Here is a 26,691-nt window from a genome sequence, read left to right as displayed (position 1 = left end):
AGTATGTGTTAAAGGGGCAAAACATGGCAAATGCTGCCAGAACTCCATGAGGTGCCGGGGCACTCCTGGAGCCCTTAGGGCTCCTCTAGTTGGGGCAGGGGGAGGGCGGCGGGCAAAGGAGGGCCACTGCACAGGACTCCAGAAGACACACAGAAACATTTTCTTTTTTAAATGCAAAAAAATTATCTTCCTTCAGATACAATAGAGAAACTCCAAGCAAAAAAGGAAATGAGAAGCGTGTGTTGGAGTAAGTCCTGTTGTGAGCACCAGGTAAACACTCCATATTCAGTCCCTTAAGAACAATGGATTTTTGGCTCCTTTGCCTGAGATATCCTTACAGGGCACTGGGGCCAGGTCACAGAAGGCATTAGAAACACTCAACACAAAGAAATCTCATAAACAGGACAGTCTCCCCTTCTCCCCTAAACTCATGCCCCTATGGAGGGAGCAAATACTGAATCACATTAGAAAATGTAAGTAAGATGGGAAAACTGAGGTTAAACAGCTACTGAACTTGTGGACATGACAGAGAAGGCCCCCTCTCTCTGGCCAGGTTGGTGAAATGCTCTGGGTGAGAGGTAAAAAGATCCAGGGTGGGCGAGAGGGCAACCCTGCTGAGTGGGGTGCAGTGCCCACAGGCTAAGAGCCAGGTCCAGTACAGGCCTGAGACGGTGGGGACGGGGGTCAGGCACTCACAGCTCCCAACGACCTCTGGTCTGACGGGCCCGGGCAGGCCCTGCCACTGCCTCTCTGTGCGGAGGAAGCTGTGCTAAGCCGGGGCCGGGTGGCGCCTGCCCTGCCTTCTGCAGGCTGAGCGGCAGCAGTGTCAATCCTCACGCAGGTAGGCCTCCTGCTCCTCCGGCTCGGCCCTCTCGCTCCCGTCCTCCTGGGTTTTCTGTCGGAGTTCCTCTGTCTGTGCTTCTGCCAACTTGGTTTCCGCCTTCTGGGAAAGCTGGCGTACCTCCTGCACCTGCGATTTCACCAGCTGGATGTGACTCCTGGCCGTTATGGAGGCCTGGTCCGCGCCTGCCGGAAGATGGGCCATTTATGCTGAGTGGACACAAGGAAAGCCTAGGGGCTCTTTGTGGTTGTACCTGAGCCTCCCTGCAGAGTAGAGAACCTTCTACCTCCATATTCAGGTCTGTTTTCCTCTCTATTGTCAAAACCCTGGCATTTTCCTCCAGCTGTCAGCAGTCATCATAATTATCAAATGCAATTCCCACAATCATCTTTATGGCTGCACAGCTCTTAGTATAGGCGTTTTAAGATTTTAATTTTTTAAACTACATTCAAGTAATACACTTCTACTTGACAATGAAGAGATCATTCACAAATTTGTCAAAGCTCTATCTTTTGGAAGTTTAAACAGCATCTTTCTCATCCTTTAAAATGTTACTGTAAAGCAACATTTCATCTACTAATTAATACTAGATGGGCTACTGTTCAATTCATGAACCACTAAGGCCAATTAATCTTTTTTAAAAGTTACTGTATTCACATGGAATACTCAGGAAAAAATTGACTCTAAATTGACATAATGGCACAAACGGTATTTAGTGAACATATTTTGCAATTTTATTTTTGAATGATATCATTTTATTGATACCTGTTGCTAGTGTATTTCATCATATGAAAGTCACTCAGTCGTGTCTGACTCTTTGTGACCACACGGACTGCACAGTCCATGGAATTCTCCAGGCCAGAATCCTAGAGTGGGTAGCCATTCCCTTCTCCAGGGGATCTTCCCAACTCAGGGACAGAATCCAGTGCTCCTGAATTGCAGATGGATTCTTTACCAGCTGAGCCACCAGGGAAGCCCGTATAGATGCGCATATTTAATTCATCTACAGAACACTCGAGCAGTTCTTTTCTAGCTTACTGCATTAAAGAGAACCTTTAGTAGAATGTTGAAAGGTAGTGGAGAACAGCAGGCACCCTTATTTCTGACATTGATGGAAATGTTTCTCATATTTCACTATGATGTACAGCTACTTTTATGATGTTAGGAAAACTATAATTGTACTTAATTTAGGTTTAAATCATAAATGGACACTACATTTTACTGAAGCTTCTTGGGGCATACATTGATATGATTACAGAGGTGGCTTTTCTCCTTAAACCTACTGTAGATAACCTTAAGTAGTGAATTAAATGTTGATAGGTTTTGGGGTTTTTTCACTGTATGTACACAAGATCTTTTAAAATTTATTTTTATTGAAGTACAGTTGATCTACAATGTCTTAATTACTGCTGCACAGCAACGTGATTCAGTAATACATATATTCTTTTTGCAAATATTCTTTTCCATTATGGTTTATCGTAGGATACTGCATAGAGTTCTCTATGTAATACAGTAGGACTTTGTTGTTTATCCGTTCTATATATAAAAGCTTACATCTGCTAATCCCAACCTCCCAGTCCATCCCTCCCCAACCTCTCGGCAACTACCAGTCTGTCCTGTGTCCATGCTTGTTTCACAGATAGGTTCACTTGTGTCCTAGTTTACATTCCACAGTTACGTGATATAGTATGTATGTTTTTCTCCTCCTCAGTATGATATCTCTAGTTGCATCCATGTTGCTGCAAATGGCATTCTTTCCTTTTTACGGCCGAGTAGTAGTCCGTTGTGTACATGAACCCCCATCTTCTTTCTCCAGTCATCTGCTGATGGATATTTAGGTTGTTTCCATGTTTTGGCTATTGTAAATAGTGTTGCTATGAACACAGGGTTGCACATATCTTTTTGAATTAATAGTCTTGTCTGGGTACACGCCCAGGAGCGGGGTTGCTCCACCATATGGCAGTTCTTACTTTTCTGAGTAATCTCCATTTTCTATAGCGGCTACACCAACTTACATTCCCACCAACAGTATACGAGGGTTCCCTTTCCTCCACACCCCCTCCAACATTTGTTATTTGTAGACTCTTTAATGATGGCCATTCTGACTGGTGTGAGGTGGTACCTCATTATAGTTCTGATTTAAATTTCTCTAATAATTAGTGACGGTGAGCATCTTTTCATGTGCCTGTTGGCCATATGTATTTCTTTGGAGAAATATCTTACATGTTTTGCCCATGTTCTGATTGGGTTTTCTTTTTGTTGCTGTTGTTGCACTGTATGAGCTGTCTGTGTATTTTGGAAATTAAGTATTGTCGGTTCACACTGTTTGCAATTATTTGCTACCATTCTGTAGGCTCTTTTTTGTTTGCTTCCTTTGTTGTGCAAAGGCTTGTAAGTTTGACTATGTCCCATTTATTTACTTTTGTTTTTATTTGTATTGCCTTGGGAGGCTGATCTAAGTAAACATTGGTATGATTTATGTCAGAGAATGTTTTGCCTATGTTCTCTTGATAAGTTTTTCCCCCCAGTGTTGAATTACAATTGTATTTTGAAGGTATATGGCTATTTTTAATTTGTATCTATCCACAGGTGGCACTGAGCTGTAGGTTTTTGTTCTAGTGCTCGTCTAGTCCAGTTTGGGTTCAGGCCTATGGCTTTGGTGGTGGTGGTTTAGTGACTAAGTTGTGACTGACTCTCTGCAACCCCATGGACTGTAGCCCACCAGGCTCCTCTGTCCACAGGATTTCTCAGGCAAGGATATCGATGCTCAACATCACATAATTATTAGAGAAATGCAAATCAAAACTATAATGAGGTACCACTTCACACCAGTGGGTTGCCATTTCCTTCTCCAGGGGATCTTCCCAACCCAGGGATCAAACCCATGTCTCCTGCATTGGCAAGCGTATTCTTTATACCATGGAAGCCCACGGTGGCTTTAGACAGTTATAATAGTTGGGAGGCTTGTCGTCATTTTCTGGTACACTTTCTGTAACACAGGATTTATGTTTCTTGAAGATTTGATAAAATTCTCACACAAAACTGCGTGGACTTAGTGTCTAATTTGGGGGCACAGATTTTTTATGAATATTGTTTCAACTTTTGTGGTTACTCCTCTTGCTTTGATTCTTCCTGGGCCAACTTAGGATTTACATAAATATCATAATATTCTATGATTTAAAAAAACTCCCTAATAGCTCTTTCTGGGCTTTGCCAAAGCAGGGGACATAGGTTTGATCCTTGGTCGGGGAAGAGTCCACATGCTGAGGGGCGACTAAGCCTGTGTGCTACAGCTACTGAGCCTGTGCTCTAGAACCTGTGCTCTGCAACGAGAAGCCACCACAACGAGAATCCTGAGCGCCAAAGATTGCGCACCAAAGACCCAGTGCAGCCAAAAATAGATAAACTATAATAGCTCTTTCTGATGTTACTTCTGCACTCTAAAAGTTATACTTCGGTTCAGTTCAGTCGCTCAGTCGTGTCCGACTCTTTGTGACCCCATGAATCACAGCACGCCAGGCCTCCCTGTCCATCACCAACTCCCAGAGTTCACTCAAACTCACGTCCATCGAGTCAGTGATGCCATCCAGCCATCTCATCCTGTCGTCCCTTCTCCTCCTGCCCCCAATCCAAACCTTATTTTCCTTATTCTTTACAAGGAACCAGGTTTTTTGCCTTTTTGACTATTTTTTCGTCGTCTTATACCTTTTATTTGGCACTGTCTGAATTTATTTGCTTTTCCTAACTTACTGGGCTAAAAGTTTATTTTCAGTACCTCCTGGTACAGGGAACATTACCTGTCATTTATGGTTGCTGTGTTTTGTATTTATGACATTCATCTTTAAATAAGGGGTCCATTTCTATTTAAGAGCTACTTTGTCTACAACGCTCTAGGTGTCTGCTATTAATGAGACTTGTCATGAGAGTTCTGAGTACTTTCAAATTTCCATTTTTCTTTATTGAGGTATAGCTGATTTACAACAGTATAGAAGTTTTAGGTGTACAACATAACTATTCACAACTTTTAAAGGTTCTAAACCACTTAGTTGTTATAATAATATATTATGTGCAGCTCTATTTCTCATGCTGTACATCTCTGTAGTTTATTTTATACACTACCTCTTCATCCCCTTCCCACTCCCCATTTGTAACCACTGGTTTGTTCTCTATACCCATGAGTCTGATTTGTTATATTCACTAGTTTTCTTTTTTAGATTCCACACCTAAGTGATATACAGTACTTATTGGTGTCTGACATTTTACTAAGCCTAAACCCTGCAAGTACATCCATACTGTTGCAAATGGCAAAATTTCATTCTTTTGTGGCAGAGCAGTATACACACACACTACATCTTTATCAATTCATCTGCTGATGGACACTTAGGTTGCTTCCGAATCTTGGCTATTGTAAATAATGCTATGAACATAGGAGCACATACATCTTTTCAAATTCATAATCAGCAGAACCTGTAGGATCTTATTTGCAATTGACATTCTCTATTGTAATTTTGTTCCTGTTTATTTTTAAATTTTTCTTTTTGTTTCACTGGAAAGGAAAGATGATGCTCAGTTTTAAACCTTAAAAGTGTACAAGTTGCTTTGTTACAATAAAACTAAATGTGTACACACAAAAAAACAACAAACAAAAAAAAAAACAAATTCATAGTTTAGATTTCTTCAGATATATACCCAGGAGTAGAAAGTAATTAGGGCTTCCCAAGTGGTGCTAGTGGTTAAGAATCCACCTGCCAATGCAAGAGATATAAGAGAAATGGATTTGGTCCCTGGGTTGGGAAGATCCCCTAGAGGAGGAAATGGCAACCCATGCCAGTAGTCTTGCCTGGAGAATCCTCAGGGACAGAGGAGCCTGGCAGGCTACAATCCATAGGGTTGCACAGAGTTTGACATGACTGAAGCAACTTAACACACATGCACACAGCACAGAAAGGAACTGCTGGATCATATAGTAGTGGGTTTTTTTTTTTTTTTTTGGATGTGCTGCACACAGCAAAAAGAAAAGAAAAAAAAAAAAGATTGTAGGATTTTAGTTCCCTCACCAGGGACTGAACCTGTGCCCTTGGCAGTGAAAGCATGGAGTCCTAACCACTGGGCAGCCACAGAATTCCCAGTTTTCAGTTTTATTATTTATTTTTACAATTCTTTGAAAAGAAGGTTTTGAGTAGTTGATTTACAATGGTGTGCTTCAGGTGTACAATAAAGTGAATCAGCTATACACATACATCTATCTGCTCTTCTTTAGATTCTTTTCCCATATAGGTCACTACAGACTGTTGAGTTCCCTGTGCTATACAGTAGGGCCTTAATAGTTACCTGTTTTATATATATAGTATCTATGTGTCAATCCTAAGCTTCCAATTTATTCCCACCCTCAACCTTTCCCTCTGAAAACCATAAGTTTGTTTTCTATATTTGTGACTCTATTTATCTTTCTAAGTTATTTTGCCTTTTTTGGTTCCATATATAAGTGATGTCATATACGGCTTTCTCTGACTTCGCTAAGTATGACCCTCTCTAGGTCCATCCATGTTGTTGCAGTATTATTTCATTCTTTATATGGCTGAGTTATATCCCACTGTATATATGTGCCACATCTTTCTCATTGCTGTGGCTGCTCCTAGGGCATGTGGGCTCAATGGTTGCAGTTCCCAAGCTCTAGAGCACAGGCTAGGTTGCTCCTTGACATGTGGGATCTTCCTAGACCAGGGCACAAACCTACGTGTCCTGAATCGGCAAGCAGATTCCTCTACCACTGAGCCACCAGGGAAGCCCAGTATGTACTACATCTTCTTTATCCACTCCTGTTGATGGATAGTTTGGTTGCTGCCACATCTTACCTATTATAAGTGTTGCTGTAGTCAATATTGGTGTGCCTGTATTTTTTTTGAATTATGCTTTTCTCTGGATATATACCCAAGAGTGGGATTGCTGGATCATATGGTAGTCCTACTTTTAGTTTTTTAAGGAACCGCCATACTATTCTCCATAGTGGTTGTACCAATTTTTCATTCCCACCAACAGTGTAGGAGGGTTCCCTTTACCTTTCAGCATTTATTGCTTGTACTTTTTGGTGATGGCCAGTGTGAAGTGACATCTCATTGCAGTTTTGATTTGTATTTCTCTAATTAGTGAAGCTGCGCATGTTTTCATGTGCTGTTGGCCATAGGTATTTCTTCTTTGGAGAAATATCTACTTGACTGTTCTGCCCATTTTTTGATTTTTTTTTGTTGTTGCGTTGTATGAGCTCTTTGTGTATTTTGTAGATTAATCCTTTGTGGGTTGCTTCATTTTCAAGTATTTTCTCCCACACTGAGGGTTTTCTTTTTATGAGTTCCTTTGCTATGCAAAAGCTTTTATGTCTAATTAGGTCCCATTTGTTTTTATTTTCATTATTCTAGCAGGTGGATCAAAAAAGACATTGCTGCAATTTATGTCAGAGAGTGTTCTGTGTTTTCCTCTAAGAGTTTTATCATATCCAGCCTTACATTTAGGTCTTTAAATCCATTTTGATGTTATTTTTGAGTATGGTGTTAGGGATCATTCTAATTTCATTCATTTACTTGTAGATGTCGTTTCCCCAGCACCACTTTTTGAAGAGACTGTCTTTTCTCCACTGTATATTCTTGCCTCCTTTGTCATAGATTAGTTGACCATAGGTGTGTAGGTTTATTTTTGAGGAACCACAATACTGTTTACCACAGTTGGCTACACCGTTTTACATCATCACCAACAGTGTACTAGGGTTACCTTTTTTCCACATTCTCACCAACATTTGTTATTTATGATCCTCTTTGATAATAGCCATGCTGATAGGTGTGAGGTGATATTTCATCATGGTTTTGACTTGCATTTCCCTGATGCTTAGCAACACTGTGTATCATTTCATGCACCTGTTTGGCCATCTATATGTCTTTGGAAAATCGTTCAGGTCTTCTGTCCATTTTAAAATCAGGGTTTTTTTTTTTAATATACTTGAGTTGTGCAAGTTAAATTTCCATTTTTATTTTTGGTGAGGAAGGGGATATCAAGTAATTTTCTGAGTCTTTGTCACTTGGCATAAAAATCAATTTTTGTACATGTTTATATACTATTTGTATTTGAAGAGGTTTTTTTTTGGTGGGGGCAACATTTTGTATTCAGTGTATATATTTGGTTAGGCTTAAAAAAAAAAAAATTATCCTGTTCCAACACCTAATCGCTTTTTTCATGTTTTGACCTATGAGCCTGAGATATGTGTAAAGCTCAATTTCTCCTTGTAAATCTATCAGATTTTGGCTTATTAGGCACACATTTCAAGTGGTGTCTTGATAAACTGTTCTGTCCCTTTTAATGTTTTCTGTCTTGAATCCCTCTTCTAACACTGCTGTCACCTTTTTGCTCAGCTTTTTGATATTTCAGTTTATCTTAAAATACCCAATCTTCCTATCTGTTATTTTAGATGTGCCTCTGTAAACAGTTTTAGCTAGAATTATTTTTTAATACGAAGTATCATTTAGTAAGTAAATTTACTCTTTATTGTGATTACTGATGGTTGAACATGTTCCTTTACTTTGCGTTTTCTAATTAACAGGCTTTATTTCTTCAACCTGTAGCCTTAACTGAATTTATTAAGTTTTCTTTGTCCCTTCCCCCAGCACTTCTTCTTGAAGTGTTTAACAATGTCTATGTTAAGCCAACGTCTCCCTTCTCAAACAACAAAGCTTAGCATGCTTTCACTGCTTTCCCAAACTGATTTGATTACTTAAAAATTTAACATTCAGAGCTTCTGACAAGTTGTACTAAGTTTTGTTCATTATTTCTGTATCTCAGGTGCTTCTAATTTTTTTTTTAAACACTTTTCCAGAAAGTACATGCCAACTGGTAAACCTTGAGTCTCTGTAGGAAGGTCTTTCACTCTTACATTTTAATGATATTTGAATGATTACTGATTTGTCACCTTGTATCTTAGGGTTGCAGATATCCTTCCTCTGGGGCTTATCTTATGGCTCAGAAGGTCAAGAATCTGCCTGCAATGCAAGAGACCAACGGGTTTGATCCCTGGATTGGGAAAATCCCCTGGAGAAGAATGGCTTCCCACTCCTGCATTCTTGCTTGGAGAATTCCGTGAACAGAAGAGCCTGGTGGATTACAGTCCACGGGGTTGCAAAGAGTTGGACACAACTGAAAAACTAACACACTCACGCATATACTTCCTTTGTAAGTATTCTATTTTTTCTTATAGTTTTTAGGATTTTTCTTTGTATATTTTACATTCTGAATATTTTCTTGCCATGTGAGATAGACTTATATTTTAAATTCTGTTCAGAACCTTTGTGAGCCCCTTCAGTCAGTTCTGGGAAAACGTCTTTTTCTTAGATAATGCTTGTAGTTTACCTTCCCTCTTTGTTCCTGCTAGACCTTAAGCTGGCCTAGTGAGTGGTGAAGGCTGCCTGGCGATGTTCTCAGCAAGGCTCCCTCTTCACTGTGCCTGGAGACCCTGCCCCCATCTTTGGTGTGCCACTAATGCTAGTTCACGCTTCTGTTGTTTTGGTCTTCATTCCAGTCCTGTTTGCAGAATCTCTTGATTCCTTGGGCATTAGTTAACTAAGAATTCCTTCTGTATCTACTTAAAACATCTTTTACATCTTTAAGATTTCAGAAAACAAACATTTTAACAAACCAGTTTCTTAAGAATTTTTATGTTGACATAGTTTGGGACCGTTCAGGTAAGATGTTAAATGAGGATTTCCCTCAAAATACACTGGAAAATCATTCAACCTCAAGCCTACTGGATGGATAGTGATGGTTAGAAAACCCCTGGTGAATGGGGCACCATTCTATACTGGGAGGCACTAAGGTAGAGAGGATGATGCCCTGGCTACCAGGGACAAAGGCTTTAGGATTTGACCTAACTTGTTGAATCCCAGTTTGGCTGCTCACTTACTGGGTACCACAGCATGTTCGGTGAATTATGTAACCCCCTCTATCTGCCAGTTTCTTCATCTGTAAAGTGGGAATGATAATAATAACTCCTACTTTAAAAAGAACTGCAGGGATTAAAAGTATCTATAAAATGTTTACCACAAAGCCTGAGATACAGATAGATTATCTAGGTTACTAAAAAAGTAAAATCCTTAACTATTTGCAAGCAATCAAAATTTCCAACTGACAGTTTTATCATTTTTCATTTTCTGTACCATCTAGCTTCTACTGGTCTGGTCTACAAGGGCATTAATTTTTTCTTTGTGTAAATGAAAACAATATGCTGGAAATGGGAACATCTTCTCACAAAGAGCCACAGTATCCCTCATTTTTTGGCTGGATGTAAACTCCAACAGCACCTCTACAGTACAAACTTTAACCTACCTGTTTGGTAGGCAGCTTCTGCTGCCATCTCTGAAAGACTAACTGCAGTCATCCAGGTGGTTTCCAGCTTCAGGTACTCTTGTTGTTTTGAAGTCATCTATAAATTAAACAAAAGCGCTTCAGACAACATGACTCTTCATTAGTATTAAGCACATTTAAATGGACTTCTTCAGTTCAATAGCAGTTTGAGAGGACAGTTACTGGTAAAACACCTTCATTTAATAATTTAGATACCACAATGAGGTAGGAGCACTAACAGAATAATCCAAGTAACTCTTTGCTTACCTCAACTCTGGCTCCTATGATCACCTGCCACACTTCATCTTCCTCCTGTGAATTCATTTTCCCAAGTAAACTTGTGTATTGTCGGTACAGAGAAATTAAGGTATAAACAGCCTACAAATACAGAAGAAATTAGTAAAATAAGTGAGATGTATTAGGGTGAGACTTACATCTCAATGGGATAGAAGTCCCATTGCTGCAAATTGGCTATTCATTGAACTTCACCACTGTGAGGGATGGATTGGGAGTTTGGGATTAGCAGAAGCAAACCATTATATAGAGAATGGATAAACAACAGAGTCCTACTATATAGCACAGGGAACTAAATTCGCTATCCTGTGATGAGCCATATGGAAAGGAATATGAAAAATGTATGTGTGTGTATATATATATATATATATAAAAACAATCCCATTTACCACTGCAACAAAAAGAATAAAATATCTAGCAATAAACTTAAGACAAAAGACCTGTACTCAGAAAATGTAAGATACTGACGAAAGAACTCAAAGGTGATACAAACAGGTAAGAGACATACACCATGTTCCTGGATTGGAAAAATCAGTATTGTGGAAATGACCATACTATCCAAAGCAACCTACAGATTCAATGCAATCCCAATCGAATTGCCAAGGGCATTTTCACAGAATTAGAACAAAATTTTACATTTTATATGGAAACACAAAAGACCCCAAATAGTGAAAGCAATCTTGAGAAACAAGAATGGGGCTGGAGGAACCAGGCTCCCTGACCTCAGACTGTACTACAGTTAGAGTAATCAAAATAATATGGTAGAGAAATATAGATAATGGAATAGTATTAGAAAGTTCAGAGATAAACCCACAAAACTATGACCACCTAATCTATGACAAGGCAAGAATATACAATGGAACAAAGACAGTCTCTTTAATAACTGGTGCTGGGAAAACAGGACAGCTACATGCAAAAGAATGAGAACACTCCCTAACACCATACACAACAAATAAAATGGATTAAAGACCTAAATGTAAAGCCAAATACTATAAATTGCTCAGAGGAAAACATAGGCAGAACAGTCTTTGACATACATCACAGCAAGATCTTTTTCAATCCACTGCCTAGAATAATGAAAATAAACAAATAGGGTCTAATTAAAGCTTCTGCACAGCAAAGGAAACCATAAACAAAACTAAAAGACAACCCTCAGCATGGAGAAAATATGTGCAAATGAAGCAACTGACAAGAGATTAATCTCCAAAGTATACAAATGGCTCATGCAGCTCAATATCAAAAAAACAACCCAATCAAAACATGGACAACAGACGTAAACAGACGTTTCTCCCCAAAAGACATACAGATGGCCAAAAAGCACATGAAAAGACGCTCCACAGTACCAGTCAGAGAAAGGCAAACTGCAATGAGGTATCACCTCACACTGTCAGAATGGCCAGCATTAAAATATCTATGAACAAACTCTGGAGAGGGCGTGGAGAAAAGGGGACCCTCCTACACTGATGGTGGGAACGTAAACTGGTACAACCACTATGGAGACCAATACGGAGGTTCCTTAAAAAACTAAAAATAGAACTACCGTATGACCCAACAATCCCACTCTTAGGCATATATCCAGAGAAAACCATCATTTAAAAGAAGGCATATACCTTAATGTTCACTGCAGCACTATTTACAATAGCCAGGACATGAAAGCAATCTAAATGTCCATCAACAGAGAAACAGATTAAAAAGATGTGGTACATATATACAACAGAATATTATTCAGTCATAAAAAGGAATGAAATAAATAGTAACATTTGCAGGGATATGGATGGATCTAGAGGGTGTCATACAGAATGAAGTAAGTCAGAAGGAGAAAAAAAAATTGCCTAATATTGCTTATATGTGCAATCTAGAAAAATGGTACAGGTAAACTGATTTGCAAAGCAACTTTTTTTGGTCAAGGGCCAGAGAGTGGTCTGTTTGCAACTATTCAACTCATGAAAGCTGTCATAGACAACACACAAATGAAACTGGCCATGTTCCAATCAAACTACAAACACAGGCAAGACTAGATTTGATCCGTGAGCCATAGTTTGCTAATGATGGATTTAGATGATCAAGACTTAACGAGGAGACACTTACCTTAGTATATTCAGTGATTGCTTCGATCAATGCATATGTGGTCTGAGAGAGAAAGGTAGAGGTGCTATCTGTTACCAAAGACACAGCCCTCCTCATTAATGTATCGTTACTAAGAGAATGAGGCTCCGGTTTCTGAAAGACACAAACATTTTTACTTAACTTTTAACCTAAAAATCAAGCTGAGATCACAGCCAAGGAAAAAATGTAATTCCCACACTACAACTACATTCTGCTGCTTCTGTGTTAACTTTTTCTTTTAAAGCTTTATTTGTGCTATTAAAGACAACATATGAAAATGATTCTACAGTATGGTTTCTACCTACTTTTTTTATTTGTCATTCTCTGCTCCGAAGAGCAAAGTATTCCTTTTTATAAAAGACTTAGTACTTATAATCACAAATTTCACAAAGGTATGATTCTTCATTACCACAGTGCTAGATGCTTGGGATATAAAGATAAGAATCTTAAAGATTTCAGATGGAGGAGGAGGAGTCGGAGCTAAGAGTGAACTAGAGAATTAATACAATCAAGTACCATGGGTGCTATGGAAGAAGTCTGGAGGGGTGCACATAAGGGAGCAATCACATCTGTGTTAAATGACAATAGCTTAGAAAAGGTTTCACAGAGTTGATAAGGAGTTCAGCTGAGCGTAAGAAAGTAAACGGCTGGTGGAGAGGGTGAATCCCTCTTGATTGAGCTGTACAGTCTTGGTTGGGGGGAGCAGGGAGACTCTTTCCTCTGACCTCAGCTGTTTTATTTGAAAAAAACAAAAACCAGTATAACCAGCTCATGAGTTAAGGGGGCTGTGACCACCTTGATTAAATACTAGAAACTGTGATGACTCTCCCCTTTTTCTCCCTCAGCAGAGGACTTACTGTATCAGAACTAACAAACCAACCCCTCTATCATCTGTTATCTCTTTTTTGCTATTTAGAGCATAAACACATGGAGGGGGCCTGGGTTTGATCCCTGATCTGGGAATTAGATCCGACATGTGGCAACTAAGAGTTCAAATGCCACCATAAAGATCAAAGATCTCATGTGCTGCAACTAAGACCTGGTGCAGCCAAAAAAAGATACATGAATAAATCATGAATTATATTTATCACACTTTTCATTTGATCAAATAAATAAGAATTTATTAAGTACCTTGCACTGAAGAGCTAGAGAGCAAAGAATGATATCCTCTCTGCTCATGAAAAGCTAATTTTGACTTATTCTGGTAAGTTAAGTCTTGCTAATACCCTCCATTAAAAAAATATAAATTTATTTATTTTTATACCATGCTCAGTTGTGTCTGACTCTTTGCAACCCTATGGACTGCAGCCCACCAGACTCTTCTGCCCATGGGATTTCCTAGGCAAGAATACTGGAGTGTGTTGCCATTTCCTCCTCCAGGGGACCTTCCCAACCCAGGGATCAAACCCCGGATCTCCTGTGTCTCCTGCATTGCAGGAGACTCTTTACCTGCTGAGCCTTTTGGCTTCATAAAACGCCTTCCATTTTACAGTGCTCATTTACTTGTCCCTCACAACAGTCCACGTATTATTATGTCTTTTTTTAAGATGAGAAAATGGAAGCTCAGAATAGTTATGTAACTCTTTCCAAACCAAACCTCCTCACTCCAAAGTTTCGTTTGTATTCTGCTGACTCAGAGTCAAATGTATGATCACCAAATATCAAAATATACAACATAAGTGGTCAGAAAAGGGAGCTCATTGCTGGCAAGTAACTAAGAAGGCTTTAAAAAGAGGTGGGGGAGTTCCCTTGTGGTCCAGTGGTTAAGAATCAGCCGGCCAATGGAAGGGACTCAAGCTCAGTCTCTGGTTGGGGAAGATTCCACATGCCCGTGAGGCAACTAAGCCCGTGTGTCACAACTACTGAGCCTGCGCTCCATGAGAAGCCACTGCAGTGAGAAGCCTACACACAACTAGAGAGTAGTCCCTGCTCACTGAAACTAGAGAAACCCTGAGTGCAGCAATGAAGACCAGCACAGCCAAAATGAATAAATACGCTAAAAACGACAACAAACACACAAGGGGGTGGGACTTGTGTCTGAAGACAAGTAGGATTAGAATGGACAGGTATCCTGGGTTAGATGAAACGAGGAGAATACATATGATGCAAGCAGGGGCTATTTGGGAATCTAGCCTGGTTGCTGAACTGTGAGGAAGTTCTCTGAATTTTAGTTTTTTGACACAAAATGGAGAGCCACTGTAGGCTCTGAAGAACGGAAGTGGCAATGCTTTTCCTGCAGGAGAGTGAGTTGAGGCTCCTGTCAACCAAAGGGTCCTGGCATCTGACCCAGAACTGAGTGAGGTAACTAGGGCTTAAGAACAATATACAAACTACAAAGGACAAACAAAAAATCTTTTGGAGGAAGAAAGAAAAGGCTGTCCTAATTATGACTGAAAATAACTTGGTGTCCAAGTAAGCATTTTTAGGTTAAAGATTCATCAGTCTGCAGAGACGAGGGCCGAGTACGGCACAGAAAGGAAAGGGCTCATGAGAGAGCCTCAGGAGATGCTGAAAATACTTGTGAAAAAGGGAATTAATCTTGCTGTCATGATTAACCACACATTTAAGTATCAAGTACATTTTGCCAAAATGTTTGCTGGTTTCCTATTTAGTTCTTCCTGATAAGGCATATAACCAATGGTTTTAAAATAAGATGTCACTTCCCTATCAGCTGTCTAGTTGACAGCTCTACCTAGACATCATTTGCAAAACCAAACTCTTAAATTTCCTCCTCTCAAAACCCACTCCTCTCCATCCCAGTATCTGGCAACACCATTCTTTCAGTTGCTGAGGCCTTTTAAAACCACTGGAAATAAGTTATATACTTTACATCTAACCCAACAGCAACACCTGCTGACCGTCAACCCACTTCTCCCCACCTGATTCAGGCCCACGATCATCTCATGCCTGCACCCCAACTGGTCTTTTTAGTTCCACACAACAACCTTTAAAAACTTATGTCAGGGGTGGGAGGGAAGCTGAAGAAGGGAAAGTATATACGTATACTTATTATTATATTTACTTGGCCAACAAAGGTTCGTCTAGTCAAGGCTATGGTTTTTCCTGTGGTCATGTATGGATGTGAGAGTTGGACTGTGAAGAAGGCTGAGCGCCAAAGAATTGATGCCTTTGAACTGTGGTGTTGGAGAAGACTCTTGAGAGTCCCTTGGACTGCAAGGAGATCCAACCAGTCCATTCTGAAGGAAATCAGCCCTGGGATTTCTTTGGAAGGAATGATGCTAAAGCTGAAACTCCAGTACTTTGGCCACCTCATGCGAAGAGTTGACTCACTGGAAAAGACTCTGATGCTGGGAGGGATTGGGGGCAGGAGGAGAAGGGGACGACAGAGGATGAGATGGCTGGATGGCATCACTGACTCGATGGACATGAGTCTGAGTGAACTCCGGGAGTTGGTGATGGACAGGGAGGCCTGGCGTGCTGTGATTCATGGGGTTGCAAAGAGTCGGACATGACTGAGCGACTGAACTGAACTGAACTGGTAGCTGATTCACACTGTTGTATAGGAGAAACCAACACAACAGTTTAAAGCAACTATCCTACAATTAAACATAAATTAAAAAAAAATTTATGTCAGACCATAATAATCTTATGTTAAAATCCCCAGTGGCTTCTTTATCATAATAAATTCCAATGCTTACAACGGCCCACAAAGTACAAACATCTAAGTACATTTTGACCTTCCGCTATCTGTGAGCTCATCTTTTTTCTCATTCCACTTTTTCTTCCTCCTCCTCTCCAGAATGTGAGATTTACAAAAGCAGAAATCTTGATTTACTTAGTCTCTTGTGTATGACACATAAAAGTTGCCCCATAAAGTTTTGTTCAATGAAAAGATTATTGTTCTGTAATACATTATTTTCTTTCTTCCCTTTTTATACAATTTGACCAAACTGACATACCAGTTTCTACCAAATGACCAAAATGAGGATATTAATATATCTGCTCAGCTATGAAACAATGCTGATACAGCATACCATCACCTGGGGCTGGGGAGAGCGCTGGGTGAAAACCATTAGAGCTTGTCAGATGCTTCATCGCCTATTTGAGACTTCAGAGGACACAGTACACAAAGACCAAAAACACTGAGTGACAAGATGGTACTTCACCTGGGCAATAGGAACTGCACACAGAGTGACCCCAAATCCCACAGCCACCGTTTTGTGCCATGGTCTTATCAATTCCGAGAAACAGCGCTTCTTAAAGTTAGCCACGACTGGAACACACTGTCTGTACCTAGAAACAGAGTTTAATAAGTTTAATAAGGCACAACCACCCATCTGGAAGAACCTCTTCAATTTACGTGGAGGGGGTGGAGACTCAAAGTGGGGCCAGGCTGGAACCCAAATGACGACGTAGGGTGCCTTTTCACAGGACGGGACTCAGTGAGCAGCGGGGCGGACTAGAGAGGCCTGGACTCGCACAAACAGGCAATCGCTACTTGGCTCCCCCCGCGCGGGAATGAGGGCGGATGGTGGTGGAGTTTGAGAGGTACCAGGTGTAGACGTGTAAATAGTGGTCTCAAAGCTTTTTAAAAACTAAGGCCCAAATAAAAACGCTTCTGCAGGCAGGATTTAGCGCTGGTCCTCCGGCCTAGGCTGCAAAAGGTCTGATGGTCCTTGCGACACGACGTGGAGCCCGCAGGCGCTGCGAGGGGAACCAGGCCTGCTTGGAAGCCGAACACTTCCGGAACTCCTCCCCCCTCAGGGAAAATTCCCTCCGGCAAGCCACCGCCAGCCCAGGCCTTTCCCCTTAATTCTCCCCTGTGACTTCAAGAGGCCAACCGAAGTCATTTCGCGGGCAGACCGAGACGCCCCCAAAAGACAGCCCGAAGTGGGGGAATGCTCTTTCGGCAGGTGAACAACGAAAAATCCGTCAGTGGGACGTGAAGTCCGGGCGTGTCCCGGGGGTAGAGGCCTCAGACCTGGAGTAGGGGCGGGGCGTCCTCAAACCTCCGGGAGGGGCGGGACGCCGTGACCCGCTCGGCCGAGAAGCGAAGCGCGAGCCCGCAACGCCGGGGCTGCAGTCTGGTTACGGCGCTCCCAGAGTTCCCACTCTCCGTCCGACCCTGACCTCCTACACGACCGCAGCGGTACCTGAAAAGCGAGGATACGCTCCGAGAAAGCCAACTCCGTAGAGCCGCCATTCCGCGGCGGCAGGACGCCAGGCGCACACGCCGGAAGTGATGGCACTTCGCGAGCAGGGGGCGGGGAGCGGCCGCCACTTGAGAGGGCTTAGTCCCATGACCACGCCCCAGCCCGAGAGCGCAGTCGGGATTGGACAGACGATGAAAGGGGCGGGGCTGAAGGTAACGGCAGAAACCGCGTTGCCAGACACCTAACCGCCAGAGCTTCCGCGTGGGGCGCGGCGGGGCGGAGCCGACCCTGGGGTAGAGGGAGCCGAGCGAAGTCGGCCGTCGCCAAGGGTGTTTGGACAGGGTCTCGGGTCCTCGCCCCTGGAGAGTTCTCTGGTTGGCTGGCCGGCCGTGCGGGTCCGTCAGGACAGAGGTCGGAGGCGGAGCAGAGGTCGGAGGCGGAGCAGCGCCCTGGAGGGCAGGTGGTTGGGGCCGGGTGCGGGGCGGGAGGTGGGAGGGGCAGGGAGCCGGGCAGGCGGCGCTGTCACTTCAGCACCAGGAAGTAGGTGGTCCAACCGGCCAGCAGCAGCGCCCCGATGAGCACCGTGTAGCTGAGGAGCACGAAGGCCAGCAGCTCTCGCAGAAGCTGCAGCACGTGGATGGTGGACGAGGTCGGCATCGCCCTACGCGGGAGGCCCGAGAACCTGCAGGGTGGGGGCACCCAGGAGACCTTGAGCACGCCAAGAGGACGGTTCTTTCGCTAGACCAACCTCCGCTGAACACTAAGCGAGCGCAACCGAGTCCCGCACCGTTAGAGGCAGTGTGGACACGGGGCTAGACTAGGACCTCTAAAAAGTATAAACACACCTTCCTAAGGCTGCTGCTGCTAAGTCACGTCAGTCGTGTCCGACTCTGTGCGACCCCATAGACGGCAGCCCACCAGGCTCCCATTCCTGGGATTCTCCAGGCAAGAATATGGAGTGGGTTGCCATTTCCTTCTCTAGTGCATGAAAGTGAAAAGTGAAGTTGCTCAGTCGTGTCCGACTCTTCGCGACCCCATGGACTGCAGCCTACCAGGCTCCTCCGTCCATGGGATTTCCCAGGCAAGAGTACTGGAGTAGGTTGCCATTGCCCTCTCCGAGGCTAAGGAAGCCCAAAGGGCTGATTTTCTCCCTAACAACCCACGTGGACACTGTCTACATTTATATCATATAGTTCTTTTAAACTGAACGTTCTCATTCTTTGGCTCCTGATCTGGATCTGAGCTCGGAGCAGGGAAGCCTAGAGAGGAGAGTTCCCAGCTCCCGCTGCTGCACTGGTCTTCATCTCCAGCCCTCTCCTCCCATCCACCTCCTGCATTTTTAATGTTGTGAGTGTTGTTAATGGGCTAATGGAGTAAAGCTTGCTTTTTGCCATCATTCAAGCCGCAGCCCCAGCTGTCAGCGCTGCTTAGGAGAGGAAGAGATCGTTTTGAGTAGGGGGAAAGCAGCGGGCCCTCACTGCAGCCCTTCTGCAATTTTTCTGGCCCCAAGGCTTATCTATTTACAAGAGTCCGAGGACCGCTGCTTTATGGCCAGCCAGGATCGCAGGAGTGCCAAGAGGTGGGTATCAGTTTGACTCTGGGCTTATCTCTTTGCCCATTGTGCTCTTGGCATCCGCTCCAGCCCTCTATCTTCCACCATCCACCTCGGATGGAATCAGATGGTAACAATTACAAACCAATTCTTTACCTCCACTGCTGCCCTGCCCAGCAACACCCCTCAGTGCCAGCCACCAACTTCCCTGTCTCCCCATTTCACTCACTCAACAAAGTTTCCACGAATCCTCCACTGTGGCAGCTCTGCGGTCCCTCTCCGGTCTGCTGTCCGAAGGTAGGCTTGTGTGCGCTCCAGTGATGTCGGCAAAGCTGAGGGACTTTCAGGCAGCAGCTGCACTCACCAACTAGGTGTGGTCTAGAGACCAATCACAATCTCCACGTGGTCCCTGAGCTCTCACGGAGCTGTGCACAGGCAAGTCCAGACCAGGCAGGGCGCTGGCAGGCTTGCCCACCCTCTGCCTGTGTCACCATCACAGCCCACACGGCTCTAAGGTTGCCTGCAAAAGCTCCTGTCTTAGAGGCGCTGAGCAAGTGGTACACAGGGGGGATTTCATGGCCCTTCTGCCTGGCTTTTCTAAACACTGTGGATGGGATACAGTCCAGATTCTTTTCTAACAAACTTCCACAAACAGCAGTCCCATCCTTGAGTCTCAGACAAGAAGAACCACTGTACATACAACATTCACTTATGACTGTCCAACTAAAGCAAAAACTTTAGCTTTTTTGTCTTAAAACATGCAATTACAAGCATTTGTGTGAGAACTAGCTCAGAAAACCAAGAGCTCTCAAGTGCTAGATTCTAATTCAGAGTTGCAGTTTAGAGACTTATTATATAGACACCTTCGCAATGTACCTACTTCCAATTTCAACTCCTCCAAATGTTAAGGTTAAAAGAACCAGTCAGGATTCCAGCCAATAAAGAACAGACCCTTTCCCAGATGTAACAATGAAGGGAAAAGAAAGCACAAACTTTATGCTGCTCCCCATTCCTGTTTTTTGTAGTAGTTTGTAGTTAAGACTATGTTTTGACCTTTAAAAAAAAACAGGCAGCATGGACATCAACACTTTTATCAACATCTTCATCCAGAAGCCAAATGGCTCTCTAATTTGATCAGGATCTCTTATTATCAAATCATTGCCCCGCTGCAGCCGGGTTGAAAACAGGAGCGGAACATTATCAAGCTGCGTGCAGGAAGCCAGTGAGTAATTACTCCCCACAGAGACCTGGTCATCTGGAGGGCTGTGTCCTGCCGAGTCGCAGGCAAGTATGGCTGAGATTTATATTCTAATCCCACACCAAAGTAACATGCAAAAGGCTACTAAAATAGACCTGATTCTGTTACCCTTTAACTCTCACATCCTTCATATGGATATCTTAAGGCAGTTTTGTGTTCCAGCCTTTGTAGACTCTAATCACCACCCAATTTGGGGTATTTTATACCAACGGAGTGGCCTTCTCAGGTGGCTCAGTGGTACAGAATCCACTTGCCACTGCAGAAGACATGGGTTTGATCTCTGGGTTGGGAAGAACCCCTGGAGAAGGAAATGGCTGCCCACTTCAGTATTCTTGCCTGGGAAAAGCCCATGGATAGAAGAGCTTAGTGGGCTACAGTCCATGGGGTCGTAAAGAGTCAGACCTGACTTAGCAACTAAATAATGTCGCAGTGGAGTAACTGAAGCTGAGACACATTATGTAGCTTGAAGTTCACATGCATCCATTTAGAAATGAGAGTCTGAGAAATTTTACAGTACTGTCTTTGATTGCTGGATGACAAAAAACATCCTCTATTTTCTACACTATGTCATTGTTAAACCATAGGACTGAAATATATACAAGGTTCTCAAGTATAATTCATTCTGTTTATCATTCATAGTCTTATGCGGTGTCTGTATTTCTCTGCCTTGCCATCCTTAGCACAGCCCCTCTTACTGGCTGCTTTAGGCACTCAGTTTGTTCTGGTTTTTTTTAAAGAAGTATTTCTTTTTTTTGAGTTCAGCTCTGCTGAATATAAACAGTTCAACTGAAAACAAGAGACAGACTACATGTCAGATTAATTATAATCCACTTGTCATTAGGACAGAGCTACAGTGGCTGAACACATGGAAATCTCCCTTCCCAGTTCTCTTCAAGAATTAAATGTGCTGTTACCTGGATTTGGGGAGAATGGATACATGTATGGCTGAGTCCCTTTGCTGTCCACCTGAAACTATCACAACATTGTTAATCAGCTGTACTCCAATATACAAGAAAAACTTTACAGTGTGCTGTTTTAAACCTCCTTTAACCATTAGTCTCTTGCTCCACAGTTAAACTGGGGTTCAAATACTTATTTCTCTTTTGGCTACAATTCAAAAGTATACAGAAGGACACAAAATAGCGCCTATGCAGGCTTCTTTATCTACGGAGACTTCTTTTTGTAGGACTGCTGGTGTTGCAGAACCATCTATCCAACTAGACAAAAAGTCCAGACATGATGTAAACAATCCACCCTTTCCAAGAATAAATGTACCATTCACGTACCCGTTTTCTCAGTAAGGGCACACTTCTTTGGGACAAAGACTGCTTCAAGTATTAAGTGAACTTACACAAAGGCGTATAATATATAATTATCCCCCACTTTCTATTTGCATACAAATGGAGCAATTGAGGTTTTGAAGTCTTATGCTGAATGCATTTTTAGGAGCTGACCTAACTATGCTCAGAGCAAGAGAATGGAGAGTCATGAGTGAATGCAGACACATGAGACACAACTGAGCATCTGTTCACAGGACAAAACCCCAGCCAAGGGCACTTGCCTGGACTGGAATTGAATCCCAGGAGCCAAAAACACTGATGGACAAGGTGCATTTTATTCTCTACAGCAGCTAAGACTGAGAGCCACTGGGGCTGGAAGGTATAAACTAATCTCCCTGGGCTAACAAGGAGTTGAGAAAGGATTCCTAAAACAGGGATTGCTTTCTTTAAGACCTTTCCAAATACTGAATGTTAAAGCCAAGTTAAATTCACAAGAAGCTTATCTTTTAAATATTCCCTCTTCTACCCCTCATTTTTACATTAAAGAGATTTTTTTTAAATGCAGGATTTCTCCTTCACTCATAACATGGCATGTGCTAACAGAATTTCACTAGAGACAAAAACATGTACAGGTACTAATTAACAACAGAAATGACACCTCAGGGGACTTCCCTGGTGATCCGCTGGCTAAGACTCTGTGCTCTCAATGCAGAGGGCCTGGGTTTGATCCCTTGTCAGGGAACTAGATCCCACATGCTGCAGCAAAGAAGATCCCAAGTGCTGCAACTGAGACCCAGTGGAGCCAAATAAATAATTTAAAAAAAAAAAGAAAAGAAATGACACCTGGGGAGGGACACTGACTTTGGACCCCAGCAAAGAAGGGGGAGGGGTCAACTAATTTTGCTGGAGACTTGGGCAAGGGCTATAAAACCATTAATTTAGTCCCCTTCTTGGCCTTAACTCTTTCGGATGCTGGGACAGTGCAGGAGGGAGATTTCCAACTTCTCTGCCAGCACCTTCCCTCTTCCCTTCTACAGCCTAGCAGTCTCCCCCAGGAAAGGTAGCAGCTGGATGCCTGGATCACCAACAAGCTGCACCAGAGGGGGATGACATCACCAAACCAGGGAGCTGGGTGTTTCCTAGCATAACAAACACCGGAGGCTGTGTAAGGAGTGGCTGCAGACTGCTGGGGCAGCAGGTGTGGCACTTACCTGGGAGGGGGAGCTGCCACATGCCAAAGCAAAGCTGTCACTGCTTACGGGGGGGAACCAGCTGGATGGTGGGGCTCACGATGAGCAGGGAAGAAAACTGAAGGCATCTACCACTGAAATTTCTTAATAACATGCACTAAGAACACATCTTCAAATACATTCTCAGAAAGCTGAGTTTTCCTCAATGTAAAAAGCCCTTGATAAGTTGGGGACCCACACCAATTCAGCTGATCACAGCATAAAATCTGTTCTTCGGCAAGAAGCTCTTCCAAACCTTTTGCTTTTTTAGAAGCACTGGAATCAAAAACAGAAGGAGCCAAAACTTGCCCTGACGACCAGGTAACATAGAGACCGGTGACACTGGATGTATGGTGCCATGTTCGACAGGAAAAAACAGTCTCAAACTCAGGTATTTGAGATACCAGCCCCAGGTCCCTAACACTTGGCCACTGCCCTAGGCATGATGCACCTCCAAGAAATTCAGCACTGTTTATTAGGGGTTGGACTTCCACTTTTATTTTCATTTTTACCTGGTTGGTCCCTGCGTTCTTAAGAACTGGCCCCATTTATGGCTGAACAGATTATCCATCCCCACCACGCTTCATATATTTCCAGAGGTCTCTAATGGAGATCCTGGGCTCAGAACATGAAAAACTGGGATTTCTTTTACACAGGCTGAGTCTCTTCCATTCTTCTTTAAAAAATTTAAGAACACAAAAGAGAAACTGAACGGAGAAAACAGCCTAATTTAAGAAGCTGACCCCGAAGTAAATTCTGCATTCCTGTTGTTATTCCTCCATGGAACTGCACTGCCGTTCCCGTAACTTCTTCAAAGGAGCAGTTTATTCTGTAGTTCATTGGTAAGTCTACTTGGAACACCCTAGAAAGGTTTTTCCATTAGTGACTCTAACCAGCTGGCCCCGTTGATTAGTTTAGTGGTGGCGATGACATATTCTGTACCTCCATCTTCCAGCTGGGAGAGAAATCGCAGGGCAGCAATTTCAGCAAAGGTTACACCCCCGAGGAAAAAGATCAGAGTGACTCGGTTTTCTCCTGGTTGACCTAAAATTTGAACATTTCAGAATGAAGAATTATCATTATTTTTGAAAATTATGTATTTATTTTTGGCTGTGCAGCATGTGGGATCATAGTTTCCTGACCAGGGATCAAACCCTCACCCCCAGCATTGGAATGCACAGAGTCTTAACCCCTGGACTGCAACGGAAGAACAATTTATTATCGATGCTTCTTTTCCCACCTCTTAAAAAAACTGCATCATTCCTAAGAAAAGTCGTATATGTCTTGGTACAGACAGTTCACTTGAAACTCAGGAACCATGATTTTGATCTCAATGTTTTTTCTAACTTAGGAGATCCTCAACTCAGAGGTTGAAATCTGCTACTCCTAAGGGAGTAATGCGCTCCAGTGCTTACAATGTAATTCACAACTAACAGCAGCAGTATATTGGACTCTGACTCCTAAGTCCTTTACAAATGTATAAAGCAAGTGCGTTAATATGCGAAAACCACAGAAACAGCGCATGAGTATCTGTAGATACGGGCCCTGGACTTACGTTTCTTTTGCAGTCCTGTGGGCAACGGCTGCCGTTCCTCAAAGTGGGGCCCTGGGAGGATGCGCAGAACTTCCTCAATACTCCGCCAGCCAGGCCGGGAAAGCAGCTGGGCCAGTCGCACACTGAGCGGAGCGTAACCACTGTATACGTACGATATGTCTGTGGGATTCTGTTAAATAATTGAAGAGAAAAAAGCTTGTACAGCAAGAGACAGAGAAGTGGAGCCACCTAACTGCGGCTTTTGGGGTAATGCAAAATTATTTGATTTGGCTTTGAAGTAGAAACACAAAGCCCTAAAAATAGCTTGCTCCAATGCTGAAATATCTGGCAGCAATATTGAAATATCTTTCTCTAATATCAAAATATTCTTCTCCAGTCTACTCATGCTTGGCTCTGTTCTTAGCAGCCAAGGGGTCACCTTTTTTTGTAATTTACTTTTTTTTTTCAAATCAAGAGTTTTTATTGTCTCTTTAAAACACCACAACTGAGTCCACAGAACCATCTGCTATCTTGTTGTTTCTGCAGCAGGATCACTGAGATCTTATTCATCAGCCTGCTGAACTGTTCCTTTTTCAGAAACATAGATACCATCCAAAAATTTTCTGATATCCTTGTTTTTAACTGTGGTGGCTTGCTGAATCAAAGCAGCTGAATTTGACACAAGTTCAATGTCATTTCCTTCAAGAATCAACTCATCTTTCTGGGCTTGAGATACTGAACAGGCAACCCCTGGCCTCATTCAAACCCTGCGTATATATTTTTCACCCCAAAAATTTCGGATTTCCACAAGAGAACCATTCTCCTGAATAACAACGTTGATGGGGAAGTGGGCATACACCGACCTCATCTTGTAACGGAAACCCGGTGTAACACCCTTGATCATGTTCTGTACGTGACTACAGACTGTGCGAACAGTGGCCAGTTCTTTTCTGTTTCCCCACCATTTGTCAACACGGAGCCTCTTCTTTTTCTTTCCAAGGAGACTGAGTTCTACATTGATGTGATTGAAGTCCCTCCGCAGGGTGCCTCTGGGGCCCTTCACAATAACTGTCCGTCCCTTCAAGTTAATGTCGACATTTTCTGGGATGTCGACAGTCTGGTTGCTGAGAATGGTCTTCATTCTCACAGTAGATGCGGCAAAGAGAGCTGTAATTTACTTTTAATTGGAGGATAATTACTTTACAATATTGTGTTTCTGCCATACATCAACACGAATCAGCCATGTGTGCATGTGTGCAATCGAGTCTGACTCTCTGCGACCTCATGGACTGGAGCCCACCAGGCTCCTCTGTCCATGGAATTTTCCAGGCAAAAATACTGGACTGAGTTACCATTTCTTCCTCCAGGGGATCTTCCTGACCTAGGGATCAAACCCAAGTCTCCTGCATCTGCAGACAGGTTCTACCACTAGCACCACCTGGATAGGTATACATACATCCCCTCCCTCTTGAGCCTCCCTCCTACCCCATCCCACCCCTCTAGTTTGTCACAGAGCATTGGATTTGAGCTCCGTGCGTCACACAGCAAATTCCCACTGCCTATGTATTTAACACATGGTAATGTACACGTTTCCATACTGTTCCATCCAAAGGTGCACTTTCGACTCAAACCTTCAAAAGCCACTCAAAGCATCTCTAGGAACTGAAGATGGAAAGTTGTTACTTGGTTTGGCAAGAAACTTCCTGGCAAGTAAAGTGGAACTCTCTAGCCGAGAAACAGAACCCTTGCACCTGTCAATTCTCCTTTCAGGCATTTATCCCACAAAGGGGCTTGTGCTCCAGAGGAGAAAAGACCAAAGCACAAACATATTAATGCAACACTGAATGAACTAGTGAAAGACTGCAAATGACTTGAATTTCTAATAAATCATAAAACAAGATATAACTGAAAACCACTATGGTGCAATTAAAAAGAAGTTAAAAGAATGAAGGAGGGGGGACTTCTCTGGTGGTCCAGTGGTTAGGAATCCACCTCCCAATGCAGCGGATACAGGTTCGATTTCCTAGCTGGGGAACTAAGATCTCACACGCTGCAGGGCAACTAAACCCACACGTCATAGTAAAAGATCCCACAGGCAGCAA

General features: G+C 42.9%; 4 protein-coding genes across 8 annotated transcripts in view; all 4 read right to left on the bottom strand.

Moving 5' to 3' along the window:
* Nucleotides 1-137: 137 nt before the first annotated feature.
* On the bottom strand, nucleotides 138-17,827 carry DIABLO (diablo IAP-binding mitochondrial protein). 5 transcript variants are annotated; one of them, XM_005217750.5, is made up of 6 exons: nucleotides 17,425-17,827; nucleotides 16,750-16,876; nucleotides 12,605-12,736; nucleotides 10,490-10,600; nucleotides 10,205-10,301; nucleotides 138-1,026 (listed from the first exon to the last, which is right to left on the bottom strand). In XM_005217750.5, exons 3-6 carry the CDS (start codon nucleotides 12,698-12,700, stop codon nucleotides 827-829), a joined length of 504 nt encoding a protein of 167 aa, XP_005217807.1. In that variant the 5' UTR covers nucleotides 12,701-12,736; nucleotides 16,750-16,876; nucleotides 17,425-17,827; the 3' UTR covers nucleotides 138-826. The 5 variants fall into 5 exon arrangements, with proteins under 5 accessions (XP_005217807.1, XP_005217808.1, NP_001039347.1 ...); XM_005217751.4 differs by lacking the exon at nucleotides 17,425-17,827 and adding an exon at nucleotides 17,136-17,372; NM_001045882.2 differs by having other exon boundaries at nucleotides 164-1,026; nucleotides 17,737-17,824.
* Nucleotides 17,828-17,920: 93 nt separating this feature from the next.
* On the bottom strand, nucleotides 17,921-22,811 carry LOC132342613 (uncharacterized). Its single transcript, XM_059876367.1, has one exon. The coding sequence runs from the start codon at nucleotides 18,391-18,393 to the stop codon at nucleotides 18,259-18,261; it is 135 nt and encodes a 44-aa protein (XP_059732350.1). The 5' UTR covers nucleotides 18,394-22,811; the 3' UTR covers nucleotides 17,921-18,258.
* Nucleotides 22,812-23,537: 726 nt separating this feature from the next.
* Nucleotides 23,538-26,691, bottom strand: part of VPS33A (VPS33A core subunit of CORVET and HOPS complexes) — a 29,571-nt gene continuing 26,417 nt past the window's right edge. The window contains 2 exon segments of the mRNA NM_001046049.2: nucleotides 23,538-24,099; nucleotides 24,611-24,779. Of these exon segments, the coding sequence (NP_001039514.1) occupies nucleotides 23,918-24,099; nucleotides 24,611-24,779 (351 nt within the window). The 3' untranslated portion in view covers nucleotides 23,538-23,917.
* Nucleotides 25,121-25,761, bottom strand: LOC100335936 (large ribosomal subunit protein uL6). Its single transcript, XM_059876366.1, has one exon. The coding sequence runs from the start codon at nucleotides 25,728-25,730 to the stop codon at nucleotides 25,350-25,352; it is 381 nt and encodes a 126-aa protein (XP_059732349.1). The 5' UTR covers nucleotides 25,731-25,761; the 3' UTR covers nucleotides 25,121-25,349.

The sequence above is a fragment of the Bos taurus genome, chromosome 17, assembly GCF_002263795.3.
Source record: "Bos taurus isolate L1 Dominette 01449 registration number 42190680 breed Hereford chromosome 17, ARS-UCD2.0, whole genome shotgun sequence".
Taxonomy (NCBI): Eukaryota; Metazoa; Chordata; class Mammalia; order Artiodactyla; family Bovidae; genus Bos; species Bos taurus.
This window is presented reverse-complemented; position numbering and strand designations above follow the sequence as displayed.

Coding starts and splice junctions, on each gene's coding strand:
- DIABLO (NM_001045882.2), bottom strand. CDS start 17,786: ATGGCGGCTCTACGGAGTTGGCTTTCTCGGAGCGTATCCTCGCTTTTC. Junction 16,877..17,736: donor AGCGTATCCTCGCTTTTCAG/GTACCGCTGCGG, acceptor CTCTGTTTCTAG/GTACAGACAGTGTGTTCCAG. Junction 10,302..10,489: donor TCATAGGAGCCAGAGTTGAG/GTAAGCAAAGAG, acceptor TTTAATTTATAG/ATGACTTCAAAACAACAAGA.
- LOC132342613 (XM_059876367.1), bottom strand. CDS start 18,393: ATGCCGACCTCGTCCACCATCCACGTGCTGCAGCTTCTGCGAGAGCTG.
- LOC100335936 (XM_059876366.1), bottom strand. CDS start 25,730: ATGAAGACCATTCTCAGCAACCAGACTGTCGACATCCCAGAAAATGTC.